This window comes from Perca flavescens, chromosome 5 (genome assembly GCF_004354835.1).
Source record: "Perca flavescens isolate YP-PL-M2 chromosome 5, PFLA_1.0, whole genome shotgun sequence".
Classification (NCBI taxonomy): Eukaryota; Metazoa; Chordata; class Actinopteri; order Perciformes; family Percidae; genus Perca; species Perca flavescens.
The window spans coordinates 28142336-28160333 of NC_041335.1; the positions used below are offsets into that span (position 1 = coordinate 28142336).

Genomic DNA, 17998 nt, shown 5'->3' on the forward strand with positions numbered 1-17998 from the left:
CAGAGCTTATGGCAAGGCACCGCCAAAGCAATAAAAAAAAGTTAACTAATTGAAAAAAATGCCCTCAGTGTAGTGGTTTAAAACTCCTGAAGAGAAAGCTTTCAGTTCCACCATAATGGTTTTATCCATTCATTTGGGCTTTATTGGCTTTGCTTGGCAGTAGACAGGGAGCAATGGCACCCCAGAGCATCAGCTTTCCCACAGAGTCATTTGATCATATGCTGACTGGGTGAAGAAGAGTGTAAATCAAAGTCCCTCATCACTCTGACAATTTAAACACAAGACACGACAGGCCGTATTTTCTCAGCCAAATCAGAAGCCTTGAGAGATGGATACCAATTATAATTGCAGTGGGGGGAAAAAATATATCAGACATAGGTGTGTGTCAGAAGCCTGGTGCTAAATCACACCAGCAGTTGGATGATGAAAACCTGCCCGAAGGGTCTGAGGGACCTAGAGCCATTCTGTGCCAATGAAGGGGTGTGCACTTGAATTTGCATCACCCTGTGACATATCAAAGAGAATGCACAAGTAGACGCGCCTCTTTGATTTTGCTAGTTTTGAAATGCTAAATTACTCTGTAGGCCCACACTAATCTGCGACTTCCTTACCATAATCCTGCAGTTTTAGCCAAGTAATGAACAACGTGAGGAAGAGGGAGTGCATACAGCATGTTGCATAAGCAACACAGTGTGTGTGTGTGTGTGTGTGTGTGTGTGTCTGTGTGTGTGTGTGTGTGTGTGTGTGTGTGTGTGTGTGTGTGTGTGTGTGTGTGCTGAGGCAGGGGTGGGGCAGGGTGGAGATGAGGGATTTCCACAAGCTTTTGATGGAACAAATTGGATGTTCCATACATGCACTTATCTTATCGTGTTGCTGCTTATCAAACATCACACACCATGCCATGTCTTATTCTCTCTGCACTGCTTTAAACATATTTACACAACACAAGCACGGGTACAATCAGGTGTACAGGAACACATTCACTGACATGCCAAGTGTTTCCTCCCACCTGCCCCTCCTCCCTCCTCCCTCCGCGCGCGCACACGCACACACACACACACACATACACAACACATACACACGCACACACAGCCTAAAGCATGCTTCTGCCAAGAAATGAAATTCTTAGCCATTTCCGGCGGGAATGAAAGACCATTTCTGTCCTCATTAGAATAGCTCCAACGTCCAGTGGGTGAAAGCTGTGATGCCCAATTTCCTGTCTTTTTGGCGGCACACTGAGTGGGACGATACCTCAGAAACACCAATTATAAGCCAAGGAACTGGAGAGTAAAGCGGTATTATCGGGCCGCCAAGCGGACCATCTGCAGACTTCATCAAAAGCTCAGCCCATCACGTCCAGACGGGCTGATCGGATGCCCGGGTTAAGTTGCGATATCATGCAAAGCATATTGACCACCACAAACATTTTATGGCCTCTCACTCTCTCACGCGCGCTCGCTCGCGCACTGATACACGCAAGCACACAAAGAGAGAGAAGGAGAGAGAGAAAGAGAGAGAGAGAGAGAAAGAGAGAGAGAGAGAGACAGAAAGAGAGAGACAGAAAGAGAGAGAGAGAGAGAGAGAGAGGAAAAAAGGGACATGCACAAAATCTGTTCTGAATTATTACTCAATTAAGAGACACGGAGTCAAGGTCGTTTACAGCCGCAATATCCATAACTGCTGCTTTTTAGTCCGATCCCAAAAATAAGAACATAGTGTGTTGCTCTGCAGATTAGAGATGTTTTTGCGCAGATTATCAGTCATGTACCAGTTTAACCAAACCCCTGAGGAGCCAGCAAAGTAAACTCCAGTTAGGACATCAGATTTATCTTTGGTTCTATCTGTTATCCACAGATCAGTACACTGCCCGATGTGGATTTAATCATTGCGCAGTAACCAAGCAGGATCATCCTGTCTGCTTTATGTTCAAACTTTACAAATATGTCCTATTGTCTAATGCTTACTTACCATCAATAATAACGCTCTTCATGATTTAGATGTAGGTGAAATCCAGAAGCTGTATAAATCCAGGTCGAATGAATCCCAGCGTGTGCGGAGACAGATAGGATATCCGCTATTTATTGCAATCTATTGGTAATTGCAAATCGAGTGCACGGTGGGGAACGGACACCCTTGCACCCTTCAAACTTTAGCCGTAGGTCTTCCCGAGTGGGGAGCCACGTCTCCAGCTGCACCCGAGCTCAGTCATTTGGACGAGGGATTCAAAAATAGTCAGCAATAAACATCCAAAATTGGGATCAGTAGACTCGACACACCGGTCGACACCTCCCCAAAATATAGGACGCGCAAATAGCTCCGGAGAAGAGCTCAAAGTGTTAACGCAGAAGTGGAGAATCAAAGACACAGAAGAAAAACCAGTATTGGATCCATGTTTTGAAATCGCAGCAAATATCCAGTCCTATCACTTGCCCCGCTGTATATTTCCCAAGTAGGCTACATAGAGAAAAGTGTAGTGGATGCGCACGGATGTCGGCCGCACTGGTGAGCGTCAGTGTGCATTTACCACAGGGAGGTGGATGGAGGGCGGGGCAGCGAGGTGCGTTTGGCGGAAAGAGAGAGTAAGAGGGAGAGAGATAATTCAGAGATGAATGTTTTATAGGTATATATCACGCTGCAAAAATATCTCTCTTAAATCTCAAAAAGGAATTTTCACACTAATCAAAGGAGATTTGACGTATTTATTTAATGTTCTGTCTGTTTTCCTTACATTTAGGCTAAGGTGTGCACAAACAAAAAATGTACTGGGGAAATAGGTTATTTTACATAACTGATATACTCTTCCTAAAGTGAATCTGAGACTTAATGACTTATTCAGACAGTTTTTTTTTGCAGGGCTGCGCTCTAATGAATGTTTTATGTGCATGGTGGTGGTGGGTGGGTTGGAAGGTGACGTGAGGCGAATCTATTTGGATCGGACACGGCCAGGCACGCACTCGCATACGAAAATACACCCAAAAGACAGGCAAAGAGCCTGGCCTGCTGGTGGGACCCGCGCTTCCTCCTGGGAGCTGGACAATTTGGCTACTGTGATGTCGTAGGCGGAGTTGTCATAAACCGGCAGGGGGAAAAAAACAAAGATTTCAGTTCTGCTTGGTTAACCGGACAGGCAGAAATGAAATGAAATCCTCTTTCCCCTTTAATTCTCCCCATTACAGTTTTTTTGCTCATATTTTGAAATTGTTCAGAAACGATTTTTTTTTGTATATTATTATTATTATTATTATTATTATTATTATTATTATTATTATCTTCAACTCATGAGGCAGACATTTTCCCTCGGATTTTCTGTCAAAGTGCCTGGAACAATAGCGGGTCCTTGCAGAGAATCCCACATTATAGACCTACATTCCGTTTCTAAAGATTTAATATGATAGTGGTTGCTTTAACAAAGTAATTAGACTATTAGCAGCAGAGACACACTCTGGCAATCCTGATCGGACCGGAGACCAGCTCACCGTCGCTCTAGTCTGCAGCTACATGCTTGGTTTGCTGAAATACAGGAGGACTGGATTCACAGCAGCGGTGCTATTATCTTTAGGTGTCACACGCCCCCTACCGGCAAACAAAAAAAAAAAAATAGATCTTCAGCTCCATGGACAGACAAAGAAGCCTCATCTGTGTAAGATGGTTCCCTGCTCGCCCTAAGAGACAGTAAGGAATCATACTTACTGGCTGTGTGTTTGTTAGGGAGTGAACTTATTAAATTCACAGTGGAGACAATGTTGTTTATATTTATTCTGTTCCCTAAAAGGAATCTGGAATATTTCCATCTGCTGGCATGTACATCTTGCCAAATATGGGAAACTTCCCAAATTGCACACTCAATCTTTCACTTGGAATAGCAGCTTAACCATTTTCAAATTGTGACACATACAGAAAATACTAGGTTGTGTGTATTATGAGGCACGCTGGCACATTATCAAATGCTTGTGTTAATTATACTTTAGTATGTAGACTAAGACAGAAAAAAAGACAACAGATTACCATCTGGAGCAGGTGAATGGAAACCACAGCCAGGTGGGTGGTGTAGTCGAGTGAAATGGGGGTATGTGAAGCAGGCTAATCCCAAGCTTACAACTACCACCAATATTGAATGACACCATCAGAATATGTCAGTGAGCCACTCGCCTGGTATTTGCTCACAGTGGAGACCGGCAGGGCCAGATGGCCAGTAGAGAAACAGTCCAAAGCCGCCACAGCGACCTGCTGAGAACGAGGTCACCCCGTGAGAATAGGAAATGCTGTCACCTTTCACGGTCGTCTCTGCATTCCTTTATCTGAATGCAACCGTGCGGGCAAACACGTGTGTGCATAATCCTGTCATGTATTTGTATGCTGTATGTGCCCTAAAGTGTACTGTAACAGGCAGCGTGTCATATCTTGTGCTGAATTTTTAACGGGCTTTTCTCAAGAGAAAAAATGATAATAATACAGTTATCACCACTACTAACAAGGCTGGAGGGCAACAGACGGAATACACTCAAATGCTGCCTTTCCTAAACCAACAATCATATACTATAGAAAATATATTCTGAAGTAACCCAGTTCTGGAGACATAATTGCTGTGAAATAACTTTGTTTGTATATGGGAAGTAACCAAAACAGAAACATCATTAAATAGAGAAGAACTTGAGTTGCATATAAAAAAAGGATCTTAATTAAGTCACAGCTACAGTGTTGACATGATCGCCAAAAAGTATATAAAAAGTTATAGTATATGATATGTGGCAACAAGTGAAAAGGAGACAGGTAAATTATCATGGGAGCTTTGAGGCTGGAGGCCTTGCACAACAAACAAGTTTAAATGAACTAAAGGTGGATCACTGCCATGCGAATGGAAAAAACGGAGATTGGGGATCTTTAATTCATGACAGTAATGAAATGAGTCAAGCTGTTGAGTCTCAAAGGCAGCGGTCCCCTAGACTGGGGCTCTACTATTCTTTTCATCACAAGTCTGATGGCTCTGAAGGAGAACACCGGCATAAATGACTTCCTTTGGTAATGGAAAAGTTAGTTGTGTCCCACTGCCACCGGAGCACCAGTATAAGAACCAGTTAATTGCAGCATATGAATGAAAGCTCAAACTGAACGCTCACTCCAGACTATGGGATGAAAAGATTGGTAGTTCATGTTATGTGTATATCAAGGCCATCGATCCATCATAAACTCACATCAAGCATGGCTGGTGTATTTTGCCTTCGTGACTGAGCATTCATCTCTGCCATAGTCCTCCAAAATGTGTAACTATTCAACAATGGCACAAGAGATGCAGGCTTTTGCCTTTATGAGACATCCTCTGCTGCATTTGGCCATGGCTAGGCCATAACTGAGCTGGAATAGTACATTTGTCTCTTTAGGCAATATCACTCTTTTTACAACTTCTCCCCCAAACCCACAGCGTGGGGCGACTAGGATAAAAACATGCCTGGATTTAATAAAAGGAACAGAAAAGAAAATCTAAAATCTGTGTAAAGAAAAGGAGAGAAAATGTAAATCGTCGTAAGGTAAGGAATCCCTGCTGGCTAAGTTTTACAGTATGTGTTGTATGTGAAATATGATAGGTAAAACCAGTTAAAGGAGAATTCCGGTTGATTTCAACCCGTAGCTCTGTTGTTTGTAAATCAGGAGTACTGTCAGTAGCGAGAAAAACGAAAACAAACGGTGCCGCCTACACCGAGTTATCCTCCTGCTAGATGTTGCACCCAACAGTCTTAAACAAGGCTTAAACAGGGAAAGTTTTAAATGTGTTTTTAGCCTCTAAACATGTTCGAAATGCCATTACTAGTGCTTAGCCATGTGCAGTTATTCCTTACGAGGGAACACAGCGAATTTGACGGCAGTAGATGTGACAGAAAGGCGTAAAAGTTGTGTTAATCCTTACCTCTGTTTATGTACTGCTTTCCGGTCAAGTCCTCAACAATCGAGTGCCGATCTCATACAATCCAATAATCCAAAATGTATTTTTTCCACAAAAATACGATTTGCCGAGGTCCTGTCCATAGTAATGAGCATGTATCAACAGGCTGTAACCTGACACCGCAGTGAAGCAGAGCTGACCTACAGTTCAAGAGTTCAGGAGCTCATTTGCATAGGTAACCTAGCAACGGCGGAGCCTGCCTGTCCGCAGAAGCAGGGAGGAGCTCACAGAGCTGACAGACGGAGCTTGGAGTTAGATCAGGACTAATATGAGAAAATGCTTCCACCGTAAGGAATAACCGCCCATGGCTAAGCACTAGTAATGGTATTTCGAACATGTTTAGAGGCTAAAAACACGTTTAAAACTTGCCCTGTTTCAGCCTTGTTTAAGACTGTTGGGTGCAAAATATAGCAGGAGGATAACTCAGTGTAGGCGGCACCGTTTGTTTTCGTTTTTCTCGCTACTGACAGTACTCCTGATTTACAAACAACAGAGCTACGGGTTGAAATCATTACATTAAACATTAATATAAATTATTATGAAAAATTAGAATAAATATAAATTATAAAAAAAAGCTGTAAAGTATCAAACTGATAAAACAATATTAAGTATGTTTTTGAACCATTAAAGATAATCTCCAATATTTCGAAACTGTAGAATGTATATATCCCTCAAGCAGTGGCGACTGGTCATTAGGGGCAGGTGGGGCACAGCAAGAAATGCAAACAAATGTTCTGTTATTATTAAGATTATTATCATCTATAATTTATTATCTTCTATGAATATACCATCTTCCTAAATTGCATATAATTTGTGGTAGGATTTTTATTTCACAGCCCTGTCTTGCTGCTTCAGACTGCGTTCTGTCGTGTTCGCGGTAGACTACGGCAGCCTGAATGTGTTAGAGTGGGGCTAGTCCCTCTCACACAATGCAATGTGCATTGTACATGGGAAATGATTAATATGCATGCTCAGAGTGTTAGCGTGTTTAATGTACAGTAGATCACACAAAGTTGATGGCCAGTGGAGCTGACAGCCCGTAGCCCCACGACAGCGTCATTCAACCTGATCTCACAGAATTCCGTGAAATGAACACGGCCCCTTAACTCAAAATCTGTGGCAGTTTCACGGAATCGCAAAACATTCCGTGATGGGCTCACGACAGAATTCCGTGAAATGAATACGGCCCCTTAAGTTAAGAAAAAGGTTGTGGGTGAGCTTATGTTTCCATGACACCCGGGACAACAACGGTATGGTTGGGTTTAGGAAAAGAAGAATGGGATGGTTGGGTTTAGGAAAACAATAACGGGACGCAGGACATGGATTTTCGGGCTTTTCATACTACTCGTTGCTGTAGTCGCTCCTAATGCTACGTCATCTTCTCACTGACTTTACATTGGCATTGTTTTCCGTGGTGGCCACATGGAATTTTCACACATTCCGTATCACCACCACGTAATACGGTGTTAACAGTTTGTGATCATTTTACGGAATTCTGTGAGACCAGGCTGCGTCATTCCATATCTCAGATATGATTGGCTGTCTGGCATGGCGCCAACAGTCGGCAAGAAGAGCGAAGAGGGGAGATTGTGTTATTGTTGCTAGCTAACTCGGAAAAATGATCGAAGTGGATTTTATACTCAAGCACAGGTTTGAACCCTTTGGAGGAGAAACTGGAATTAAAACGCCTTGGTGCCCACCAGCCTCTGGATATTGCTATCACTCAAACTGATAGTAAAAGCAACCGCGGTTTAACATGGAGTGGTTAGCTTACAAAATAAGTCAAGTTTGCCCAGAGGAAGAACGGCCGCGTTTTCTTTCTCTTTAGTGAGCCCTCAGCCTTGGTGAGTGAAAAAACAATTTATCATCATGCCGTTGTGGTGCTGGTCCATATGTTGAGTGTGTACATGCTCAGTTGTTGTCATAGAATGGATCTGTATGCATCGGCGCATGACGTTAACTTTTTCTGGCTAAAATGGCCCCTAAAAGCACTGTCATCTGGCGTTGCCTTTAGCCGGGCTTGCAGTCACCTATTGACGGCTAAACAACTGCTCACGCAGCGGCGCAAAAAGTGGGTATGCGCTATATGTGGTGCATAGGGGCGCAGCACCATGGGGGCGCTAAAGTGATGGTAAAAATAAAATAAAATAAAAAAGATTTAAAAATTATTTTTTCTGTATTTTCTATATGTAGCTGCTTTTGTGCATTTCTAAATCATTTCTGCATTTCCTCAATGTTATATAACATTGTAGAGGACTAACAGGCTATAGTAGGCACCCTATCTCATGAGATTCCATTATAGAATTTTGACATACTGTAGAAGAGGGAGCGGGGGGGGCGCTCCCTACTATGGCCATGCCAAAACCCGGCTATTGAAGGGCGGGTCTTGGCGTGGCTTCGTGATATCGTAATATTGGAAACGGGGACGCCGTGAGCGCTGCGCAAGCAGCTACAGTAGTGAGTTGTCGTCTATGGAAAAAGATGGATACAGCAAAAAAGTTGTCGGGGGCTAAAAATAGAAAACAAAAGAGGGAAAAGGAGATGACATGTCAAGGGATGGACAGGGACAGCAGTTAAATAAGTGGATGGTGAAAGGCAACAGGTAGGATATAAAGTGTGACGTCTGTGCTTGGAGGCTTGCAAATATTCATGTTAACAGACTAGCTAGCGTTTGCTAACACTGGGAATGTAGCAGCCAAATTGAGGTTTACGGCTAGCTTAGAATATGCAAAACTGAGGTTGCTGAGCTGAAAACTGAAAAATATAAGGTAGCATGTTCAATAAATGACAAAAATCTGGAAAACATAACTAATGCAATAACTCTGGTTTACCATGGAATCATTAATAGATTTTATTTTACCATTAGCTGTCAGACATACAGGCTAGGCCGATAGTTACATCTGTTGGGTGACATGGAAGCTGTAATTACAGGGTTACATCTCTCTCTCTTTAAAGGTCTGTGCTAAGTGGCTCTCCATATATGTACTTTTTAAAACCCAAAATGTGAATGTAATTTCAACAGCAGCACAACCTTACTACATAATAGTTATCTTATCTGATGCCATCATTTTAAGAATTGAATTTAGGCTGCTATATTTAACAGTGAGTTCATTTCATTCAGGTGTGAGGATGGTGGATCAGGAAAGACTGGGGAAGGCAACAGGTAGGTCTAACACTAGGTGGAAGTGTAGGGGGAGCCACTTGATACCAACAGATTAATTTCTTTATATTATTAATATGGAAAAACTAATATGGAAAATCAATTACATAATGTTTGTTTGACAATATGTCTTAGTGGAGAAGAACGCAGGAAAGGAGAGAATGAGACAGACATGAAGTGGGTGATGGCATCAAGTATAGATGAGACCAGTGATGACATCAGGAAGGAGTTCTATTAGTTAGACCACACAAAACTAAATGTCCAGTAAATGTCCAGTATGGTTTGAAGTTCTGTTGACCAACCTATTCACTTTGTCCTTTTTGGGGAAAAAATAGTGCAGACAGAGATGGAAAATATAACAATTAGCCTATGTCTGACAGCGGGGACGTAGTAAACATATCAGAACGCAAATTTAAATTGATTGATGCCATCAATGATGATTTATTTATTGTAATGAAAATACAGTACAAGAAAAAGGTGGGCTAAAATAATGTGGTTGCCACGGGGGCAACCAGGGGTGATGATTAGGTTGCCACTTGTCACAATTTGGTTGCCAACCGTTAATGTCGAGCCCCTATTTATATATATGTATGTACATATATATATGTACATATATACAATATAATTATTTATAATTATGGTAGACCTACAGTGGCTGATATACTTTAAAATAAACCATTATTATTTAAAGCCCATACATGATGATGTCCGGCACACATATTTATTTGTTTTTTTTTGTGTGTGTGTGTGTGTGTGTGTGTGTGTGTGTGTGTGTGTGGTTGCGCCCCTGTGCTCACGTTACAACTGAGTCTGTTTTGTGGAGCCATGCGGTTTGTTGGCATGTTAACAGAGTGAGTTACAGAGTATTCTAGTTTTACTGGTATGTAGCCCATCTTTTGAAATTGTGCCCCACCAATTTTTTTTTATATACAAACTCCACCGCCCCCTACTTCAGTGATGGACTGGCCATCTAGAATTTATTTATTATATTTATTTAGAAGCTATTTTATGCATGCAGCCACAAATATTCAAGATTGTAGCCTACTGTGGCGAGGTGCGTGGAAAGGTTCACTCAGACTTCCAACCAAGGTAGGTTATTGACGAAAATAGGGCTGGTGTGTTGCAAATTTTTTTTATCCCAGTCCGTCACTTCCCAAGTTCCTAGTAAACCCCCCCTCCCTAAAATAAATGAAGACCTCAGTGTCCTTAGTGGTAGCTAGAGCCTTATGTTCTGGGTTCCAGTTTATAAATATGTATTTAACTGCACTGCACATGTAAGGTTATCCATTATGCATAAAACCTCTTGCTAGGATAGTAGTTTCAGGTGCTAGACACCAACTGTGAAATTAACTGTAATCAACTTTATTACTACTACCTAAGTATATCTTTGCATATAATTGTGCAGTGTATAGTGAAACACTTTGAGAACACTGTTAATTTTCCCATCATCACACTGATAAAGCATCTTTGAATTGAAATTACGCTGAGGAGCAGAATCCAATCCCAGCGATGTATTCCCTCACAAGTGCCTTCACTCTCAGTGCCATCCACTTCTTGTATTTATTTTCTTGCTTTTCCTCTCCTTTCTTCACAAAACTTGCAGGACAAAGAGTTCACTCTGCTCTTTCTGCTCCTGCTCATTAGGCCTGGGAGTCAGATATTAATTATGGCCTGGATGAAAACCCTGTCGCCATTAAGATCAGGTGACAGCTTATTTTCCTTGGTGGCCTGCCGAAGACAACAGCAGTGATGGAATTGTTTTTTCCAGTCTGTAACCTCATTAACTCATTGGAATAAAGACAATGTGGAGTTGTTTGCATTACGCTGTAATTATGCTGATTTACTCACTTTCTCCCTCTCTTACTCATTCTGTCTTCTCTTTCCATTTGCCATTTTAATTAGATTCGCCTCTACTCAAACATTGACAATGTGGACTTGTGGCTTTTGACTCATGAATCAAGCACCCATCACCCACCCATCACATCCTATATGAATTTGAGTAGTGTGTGTGTCAGGAAAGAGAAAAGAGATAGGAAACGGAAGGTAGGCTGTAACAAAGTGTCCCATGCAAACATGCCATATGTCTTCACTAGTCATTACCTTGCTTGACAAGGCTACATTCCATGAGACTGTCAGTGGGTCGAAAAGGACAAGTATGTGGAAATTTATTCTCCTGAAACTTCACGTGATCGGTGGCCTGACCTTGATTTTTCTCTTCCTTTTCAAGTGAGAGCCGGAGAGGGAAAAAAAGAAAAAGTAAGCTAGAGAAAGAGAGAGAGAGAGAGAGAGAAAGAGTGATGCTTGGATGAACACAGGCTTTGTGTGTCTGTCTCATGTTGATTTGATTTGGTCTTGTCTGCTGGGTGATGGGGGCACAGATGTCAGTCATTACTTTTTCCCGCTGCCTTTCACAGCAGAGTACACAATCTTAACATTAAATAAATGACAATTGTTCTAAATGATGTAATCCAAAATTACAGAACTTACTTTAAAATTGTCATGACCGAAAGAACGAGATCCAGGGTACAAGCGGCCAAAATGGGTTTCCCTTAGAGACTTCGAGATAGGGGGAGAAGCTCAGTCATCCGTAAGGAGCTTGGAGTAGAGCTTCTGCTCCTTCGCGTCGAAAGGAGCCAGTTGAGGTGGTTCGGGCACTTGGTAAGGATGCCTCCTGGGCGCCTCCCTAGGGAGGTGTTCCCAGCACGTTCAGCTGGGAGGAGGCCTCGGGGAAGATCCAGGACTAGGTGGAGGGATTATATCTCCAACCTGGCCTGGGAACGCCTCGGGATCCCCCAGTCGGAGCTGGTTAATGTGGCTCGGGAAAGGGAAGTTTGGGGTCCCCTGCTGGAGCTGCTCCCCTCCCCCGCGACCCGACGCCGGATAAGTGGACAAAGATGGATGGATGGATGGACTGTACAATTGATTCATGAACATGTGACCAAATGAGTTTTGGAAAATATGTTGCAGCTGATTGAGAGATATTGGCTTGTATTTGATGACAGCTTATTACCGAGAAGATTGTAGATTTTACCCTTAAGTTTGCTTGTCTGTCTGCCTGCAAGAAATCTTAAAGACATATGAAAACTGGTGCCCAAATCAAGCCTTTGGGCCCATGGGCGTAAATCTCATCTTACAGTTGGGGGGACAATAAACATAAACTTTCTGAAGAACAATTTTTGAAGGGGACACAAATAATACAACTACAATTATACTTGTAGAAGATATGTGTACACAGAGGAAAGGCATAATACTATTATTAGTGTAGCATGGAGACTTTACCATTATCCTTCTTTTCAGTGTGTCTCTTGATTCAATGAAAGAAATATGTTTTCCATACTTGTAGTAACTACCTCATCCAACCAAATAGCAAGACTTCTATAAAGACTCTTGTTAAATTAGCTGATCATGATGTAAATTAGTGAGCCACTGGTAAAGCTCATCCGCTAACCCTGACAGCCACACACCTCCAAAAAGATTAACTAAGCTCAACACACTTACCTGAGACTCTCCACCTGACTGTCCCTGGTCTCCCTGTTCCTCAGTTCTTTCTGTCTCCTTTGCCTGTGACATAGTGACGTTAGTATTTCCATAAGCACCCATTCTTATAAAGATGTTACCAAATTGTCTTGATAAGAGGACTTATTGTACATACTTGGTGTTTTGGTGTACTGAAAAAGGATCTTATGTCTGTTCTTTTCTCTGTCATTTTATCTGGGCAACAACAACACTAATCTTTAATGTCAATGTCTAAATATGAGTTAGATTTATAGGTTCACCACGCGGTCATATTATAATTATAAGATGATCTTGCGTCTTCCACATAAATAACTTCATCTGATGTTTAATGTGAATAAAATATCCTTGAACAGCCTACTTACTGCATTCCACAACTAATGTTACTGTATTGAATCCAACTACCAGTATGTTCTCTCCTGTGGTGCGCAGGAATTGTTGTGTGTTTCTAAACATAAAAAGCATTTTTGGGGGGTTTGTATTGTTTACTTACACAGATATTTTAAGTATACATCATTATGTTATTTACAATACACAGCATGGTTTTAATGATATTTTATTTCTAGGGGGGGACAATGTTTAAATGGGGGATTTACGCCTATGTTTAGGCCTAGGAACATTTAATTATCTTATTTCCACAGATCCAAAATAAACCTTTGGTTCCAAATGATAAAAACCATTAACTCAGATTTAAAAATCAAATCTCCTGGAGCACTTCAATAAAATAGTTAACTTTTGGCAGTCTCTGGGTGGCTGATGATAGTGGGTAAGTCATTATTTAAATAGGAAGATTTGAGTTTGAAAGTTTAAAATTTTTTTAGGAACTTGTCAAAACCAGTTACACACATTTTTAGATCAAAAAAGGTTAAGGGTAGCAGTTCCCAGAGGCTGCAGTATAGTTCCTACCTTGTGGGAAAGTGTTGGAACAACATACTAATAATTGTGCTATTTTTAGCTGGAAATTATATTAAATATAAATATTTTCAGATTTGCAGACAATGGAAGGCATTAAAATGTCCCATCCATCCATTCACTGTAAAAGTGATACAAGTAAACCACATGGACAAAAACACACACCAAGACTGATAAAACGTGCAATAAAAAATGTGACAGTACTGTAAAAACATTTGACTATTTTACTATTTATTTTCTTTAATTATATTTATCATTGTGTGTTTATCTGTGTATTCTACTTTTCATTGCATTTTAAAAACAAGCTCAACTACCCTAAGATCAAACACGTGGCTTTTATATGGTCTGCTTTGTGTTACTGTGTGACAGCCAAACTCCATAACAATTTGTCCTGACTTGCCCCGAACAAAGAAACAACTCAGAATAATGGAGTCTAAAGAAGCCAGATTGCACTGCCCTGGATTTGAAGTCGATGGAGGTCAGATTATAAATCTACAAGGTGAGGTGACAAACGCCAGCTGAGGCACTACTTTCTGGGTTCCTTATTTCTTAAATCCTTCTCATTCCAGATTATTTATGGCTCTAATACCATCTCCACGGTAGATAAAGCCGATTACACACCGTCTCTAAATGGAATTAGGTAATTTGCCTCACTTCATATATAATGTAATCTCCACTACAACCTTATTTCAACTGCTCCCTCTCTTGACTTGATCTTTTCCCTTACTATCACATTCAGAACCTGAAACACTGATAGGGATATGCCCAAAGTATGGTTATAGAGACACAGTAGCTAGTTGTGTTTTAAATGTAGAAGTCACACTCATTACATACCACTCGTCCATATGAGATGGTTAAACCACAGACAAACGGTTGCCTCAGTTTTACCTATCAAGCATCATTCAGAAAGTGTAGGATTTTCCTCCAAATTCCAGGCTATTTTGGGTCCTTCTGTTGTTCACAAACTGAGTGAAGGCAGATCTCATTGTAGTTCTGAATCAGATTGGATTATAAGCTTAGTCTATTTTTTCTGTTCTCTCATTGTATTCGTTTTAGGGGAAAGCATCACAACGAGTGCAATGATGCAGTGCTTTTCCCCAGCACAATCAGATTTGTCGAATTCCTCTAGACAGTTACCATCTAAAGTCATTCCTTTTCACTATATGTAACATGATACGCCAAAAAGTTATTTCAGAGAGTTTTATCAATTGATGATCTTTCAATCCACTGGAGTCCAATATTAAAATTCAAATGCAATCTCTGGCCACAGTTACTGAGATTATAATGTGAAATCATATAATTGGATCTTTTTACTCCCTAGATGTGAAGATGGTATCATACTACGATATCAAATGTGTGGCATAAATGTATTGCACAGTGATAGACCCAGATTGATACAGTCTGATGGTGTGTCTATGTTTGAATTTGAAGGTTGCCTGCTGTTAAATATTTCAGAAGAATATGATTTCCTGTAAAATATTGAGATTATGTGAAAATGTACAATCAATCTTGCATGGAATGTAAATCCTTTTCCTCTAATCTTACAAAAGGCGTTAAGGCAGAAGCATCAAGATTGCATGCCCCTGGTCACTAAAAGAATGACCCATGCCAATATTTAACCACAAAAAAACATGCTATATTTCTCAGATTGTGAGTAATCTGCCAGTCTGGCTTGACAGCTATTCATTTTCTTTAAAAATCTCCCCTGCCTGCCAAAAACAACCTAAGCCTTTAAGCAAGACATAAATATACATAGTTTCCTAGAAATAGTGTGTAAATCTTGCTTATCCATTTCACAGGTACTCTGCCCAGATTAATTACAGATGAGGCAGTCCATTTGATTTAAGGAACATGACCATGTACAAGAGGCTTCAAAGTAGCCCTGGGCGGGAAGTGAAAGAGGAAGCTCCGTAACCCTGAGCCTGGCAAGATGCATCTGCTTACTTTGCTAGCTTTGCCTATGAAATTGATGGAAAATCCCAAGGGGCTTAGCCTGAGACTTCTCTACTTAGATATCCAAGTAACAGGACAATGGTAGATCCAAGGTATTTTTCAAATTCAATTTGGGTTTAAAGTAGAAGCTTACTTATCTCACAAGAGACAGAGCTAATGTCTTTTCCACTGGGCATACACATCTATCCAACAACGCATATGGCTGCACATTTAAACCAATACATGATCCACTCTACAGTAAGTGAAATAATGACTCCTACCCATGCTGGCATTATCTCTCAAGAAGAGTATGGTGTTCTATCAACTGAACACAAGGCACTCATGAGCTTAGTGGAGAAATTAATGAACAATGGATTGAAATCCATTATACTCATAACAGGCACCAGGGGAGCATGTATGGACAGACCAATGGATTGTACCACAACAATGAGTCAAAATATTCAAAAGTCAGCTAGAAGTGCATTGCCACCTCTCCATGTCCAAAACATTTCTGAAAAATTCACAAGTGATTGATGGCTCACATCAGCCTGTGACACACTTCACGTGTCCTGCAGTCACAGATTTGACGCTTGAACCTGCCATCTGCAGAGCCAGGCACCACACCGAGATGGGCCATGTGTTAGCATTTAGGATTGTGGCTCTGCTGGGCATTTCTAGTATTTATCAGTATAAAGATTTTTTGAAGTTTTGATGAAAAATAACATTATTAAATGTATAGAATTCAAGCAAAATCAATGCAGTCCAACCCTGAACGATACTACTTCATGCATTCAAAGCACATTACTGCTTGAAATGATGGTACTGATCATTACTTGCATTAATCAAAAAACATGATGATTGATTATGGGTGGGATTCAATTCTGTATGGAGTACTGCACATCAATTAGTGGGCAGTAGTAACCTATGGTTAGCAAAGCTTGTGGCTGAGAATTTCATTGATTTAAAGGGGGAAACATTGGGTAGGAGCAGTTTATAAGTAACACCCTCTCTTCATTTAGCATGTCTTATATTAAAACGCACATTGCTTCTCAGTCAACAGGCTTGTACTGGAAGCTCCCCTGTTGTTAATGTGTAGATCTGCATGTATGGGAGGCAATGTGCAATGGGTTGCTTGGATGTTTGCTTGGTTCAAATTACTTGCATATAAAAAACAGGGTTCGTACACCAAGGTCAAATTCAAGCACTTTTCAAGCACTTTCAACGTCCATTTTAAAGCTTTTTCCAGAACCTTACACCACCGTAAAATATATACCAACACATAGTCAAAATTATTATTTAGTGTTTTTGTCACATTAAAAGACATAATACTATAAACAGACAAAATTGTGTTTCGTAATAGCAGAACGATCAGATATTTAAGCAAACCACAAGTTTTATTTTTTAAAATGTATCATTGTCTAGGTAGACTTTGCTATCTAACCTGCCTGAGTCAATGTAAAAACTATTACCCCAAACAAAATCACTCGACAGGTTCACTTCACTAACCCTGAATTATGACCTTTAAAATGTGTAACCTCTTCATGGTTCCTAACATAACATACAGTAAGACAGCTATGGAAAGCACTGAGTGGGAGGATTTGAGCCAAATGACATGCAGCTGGGTCATTCTGTGTCAAAATCCAGGAAAAAGGTGGTGCACCATCTTAGATTTTGCTCAAAGTTTATGCTACCCTTAATGTCTTTTCACACTTTTTTCCAAATCTAGGGCATGCCTTACAAACTTGTAATGGTTCAGTCATATTGACATGTTTGTCTTCCACCCTACAAAGTTTGGGCTGCCTATGAATTAATGTCCAAATATTGCTTCCCAGATAATGTGATTTTCAGGCTGTAAAACTGAAGTAATTTCAAGGGCTAAAAATATGAGGACATAGGATTTGAACAGAAATATTTTACAGGCCTTGGTTTTGGGACACATTCTTGATATATAGACAAGGTTTGAACAAAATCTGAGACACAGCAACAACAACCTGTAATTCCATTTTAACCCAGAAGACTCTGACAGTGCACAGGCCCCCGCCTGATAAATAGCCTATATTAATTTGAAAAACAAAATGTACTTCATTGCCAAGACATATACATTTTCTACTGGAATAGAGCAGTGCAAATAGTGCATAAGGCCATCCTCAACCTTACAGTAGGCTACATGTATGACACTCCATCTGACACTAATTCTGTTCAGCAATCAACGATTGTTAATATGCACCGGCTAACGTTTGCAGGATTTAATTTGTGGGTAGTTAATATTACAGTTACTGTGATGTAACTTTGGCTATGTTCACTGCATATGCTATTTCTCCATTTAATAAAAGAACTATTCAGTAAGTTAGGTATTTGTTGTCAAAGAAATACAGTTACAATTTCAAGCATTTTCAAGCATTCTATCCAAAATTCAAACACTTTTCAAACCTTGAAAACACAACATCAAAATTCAATTGTTTTCAAGGATTTCAAGCACCCATATGAACCCTGAAAGAATTAAGCAATTAGGCTTGGAGTGATTATAGATATCCGGCGTGATT

General features: G+C 40.6%; 1 protein-coding gene across 1 annotated transcript in view; it reads right to left on the reverse strand.

Moving 5' to 3' along the window:
* rtn4r (reticulon 4 receptor) overlaps positions 1-2513 on the reverse strand; it is a 45939-nt gene extending 43426 nt beyond the window's left edge. The window contains exon 1 of the mRNA XM_028578500.1: positions 1969-2513. Coding sequence (XP_028434301.1) covers positions 1969-1990 — 22 coding nt within the window. The 5' untranslated portion in view covers positions 1991-2513. The remainder of the gene's footprint in view (positions 1-1968) is intronic.
* Positions 2514-17998: the final 15485 nt, after the last annotated feature.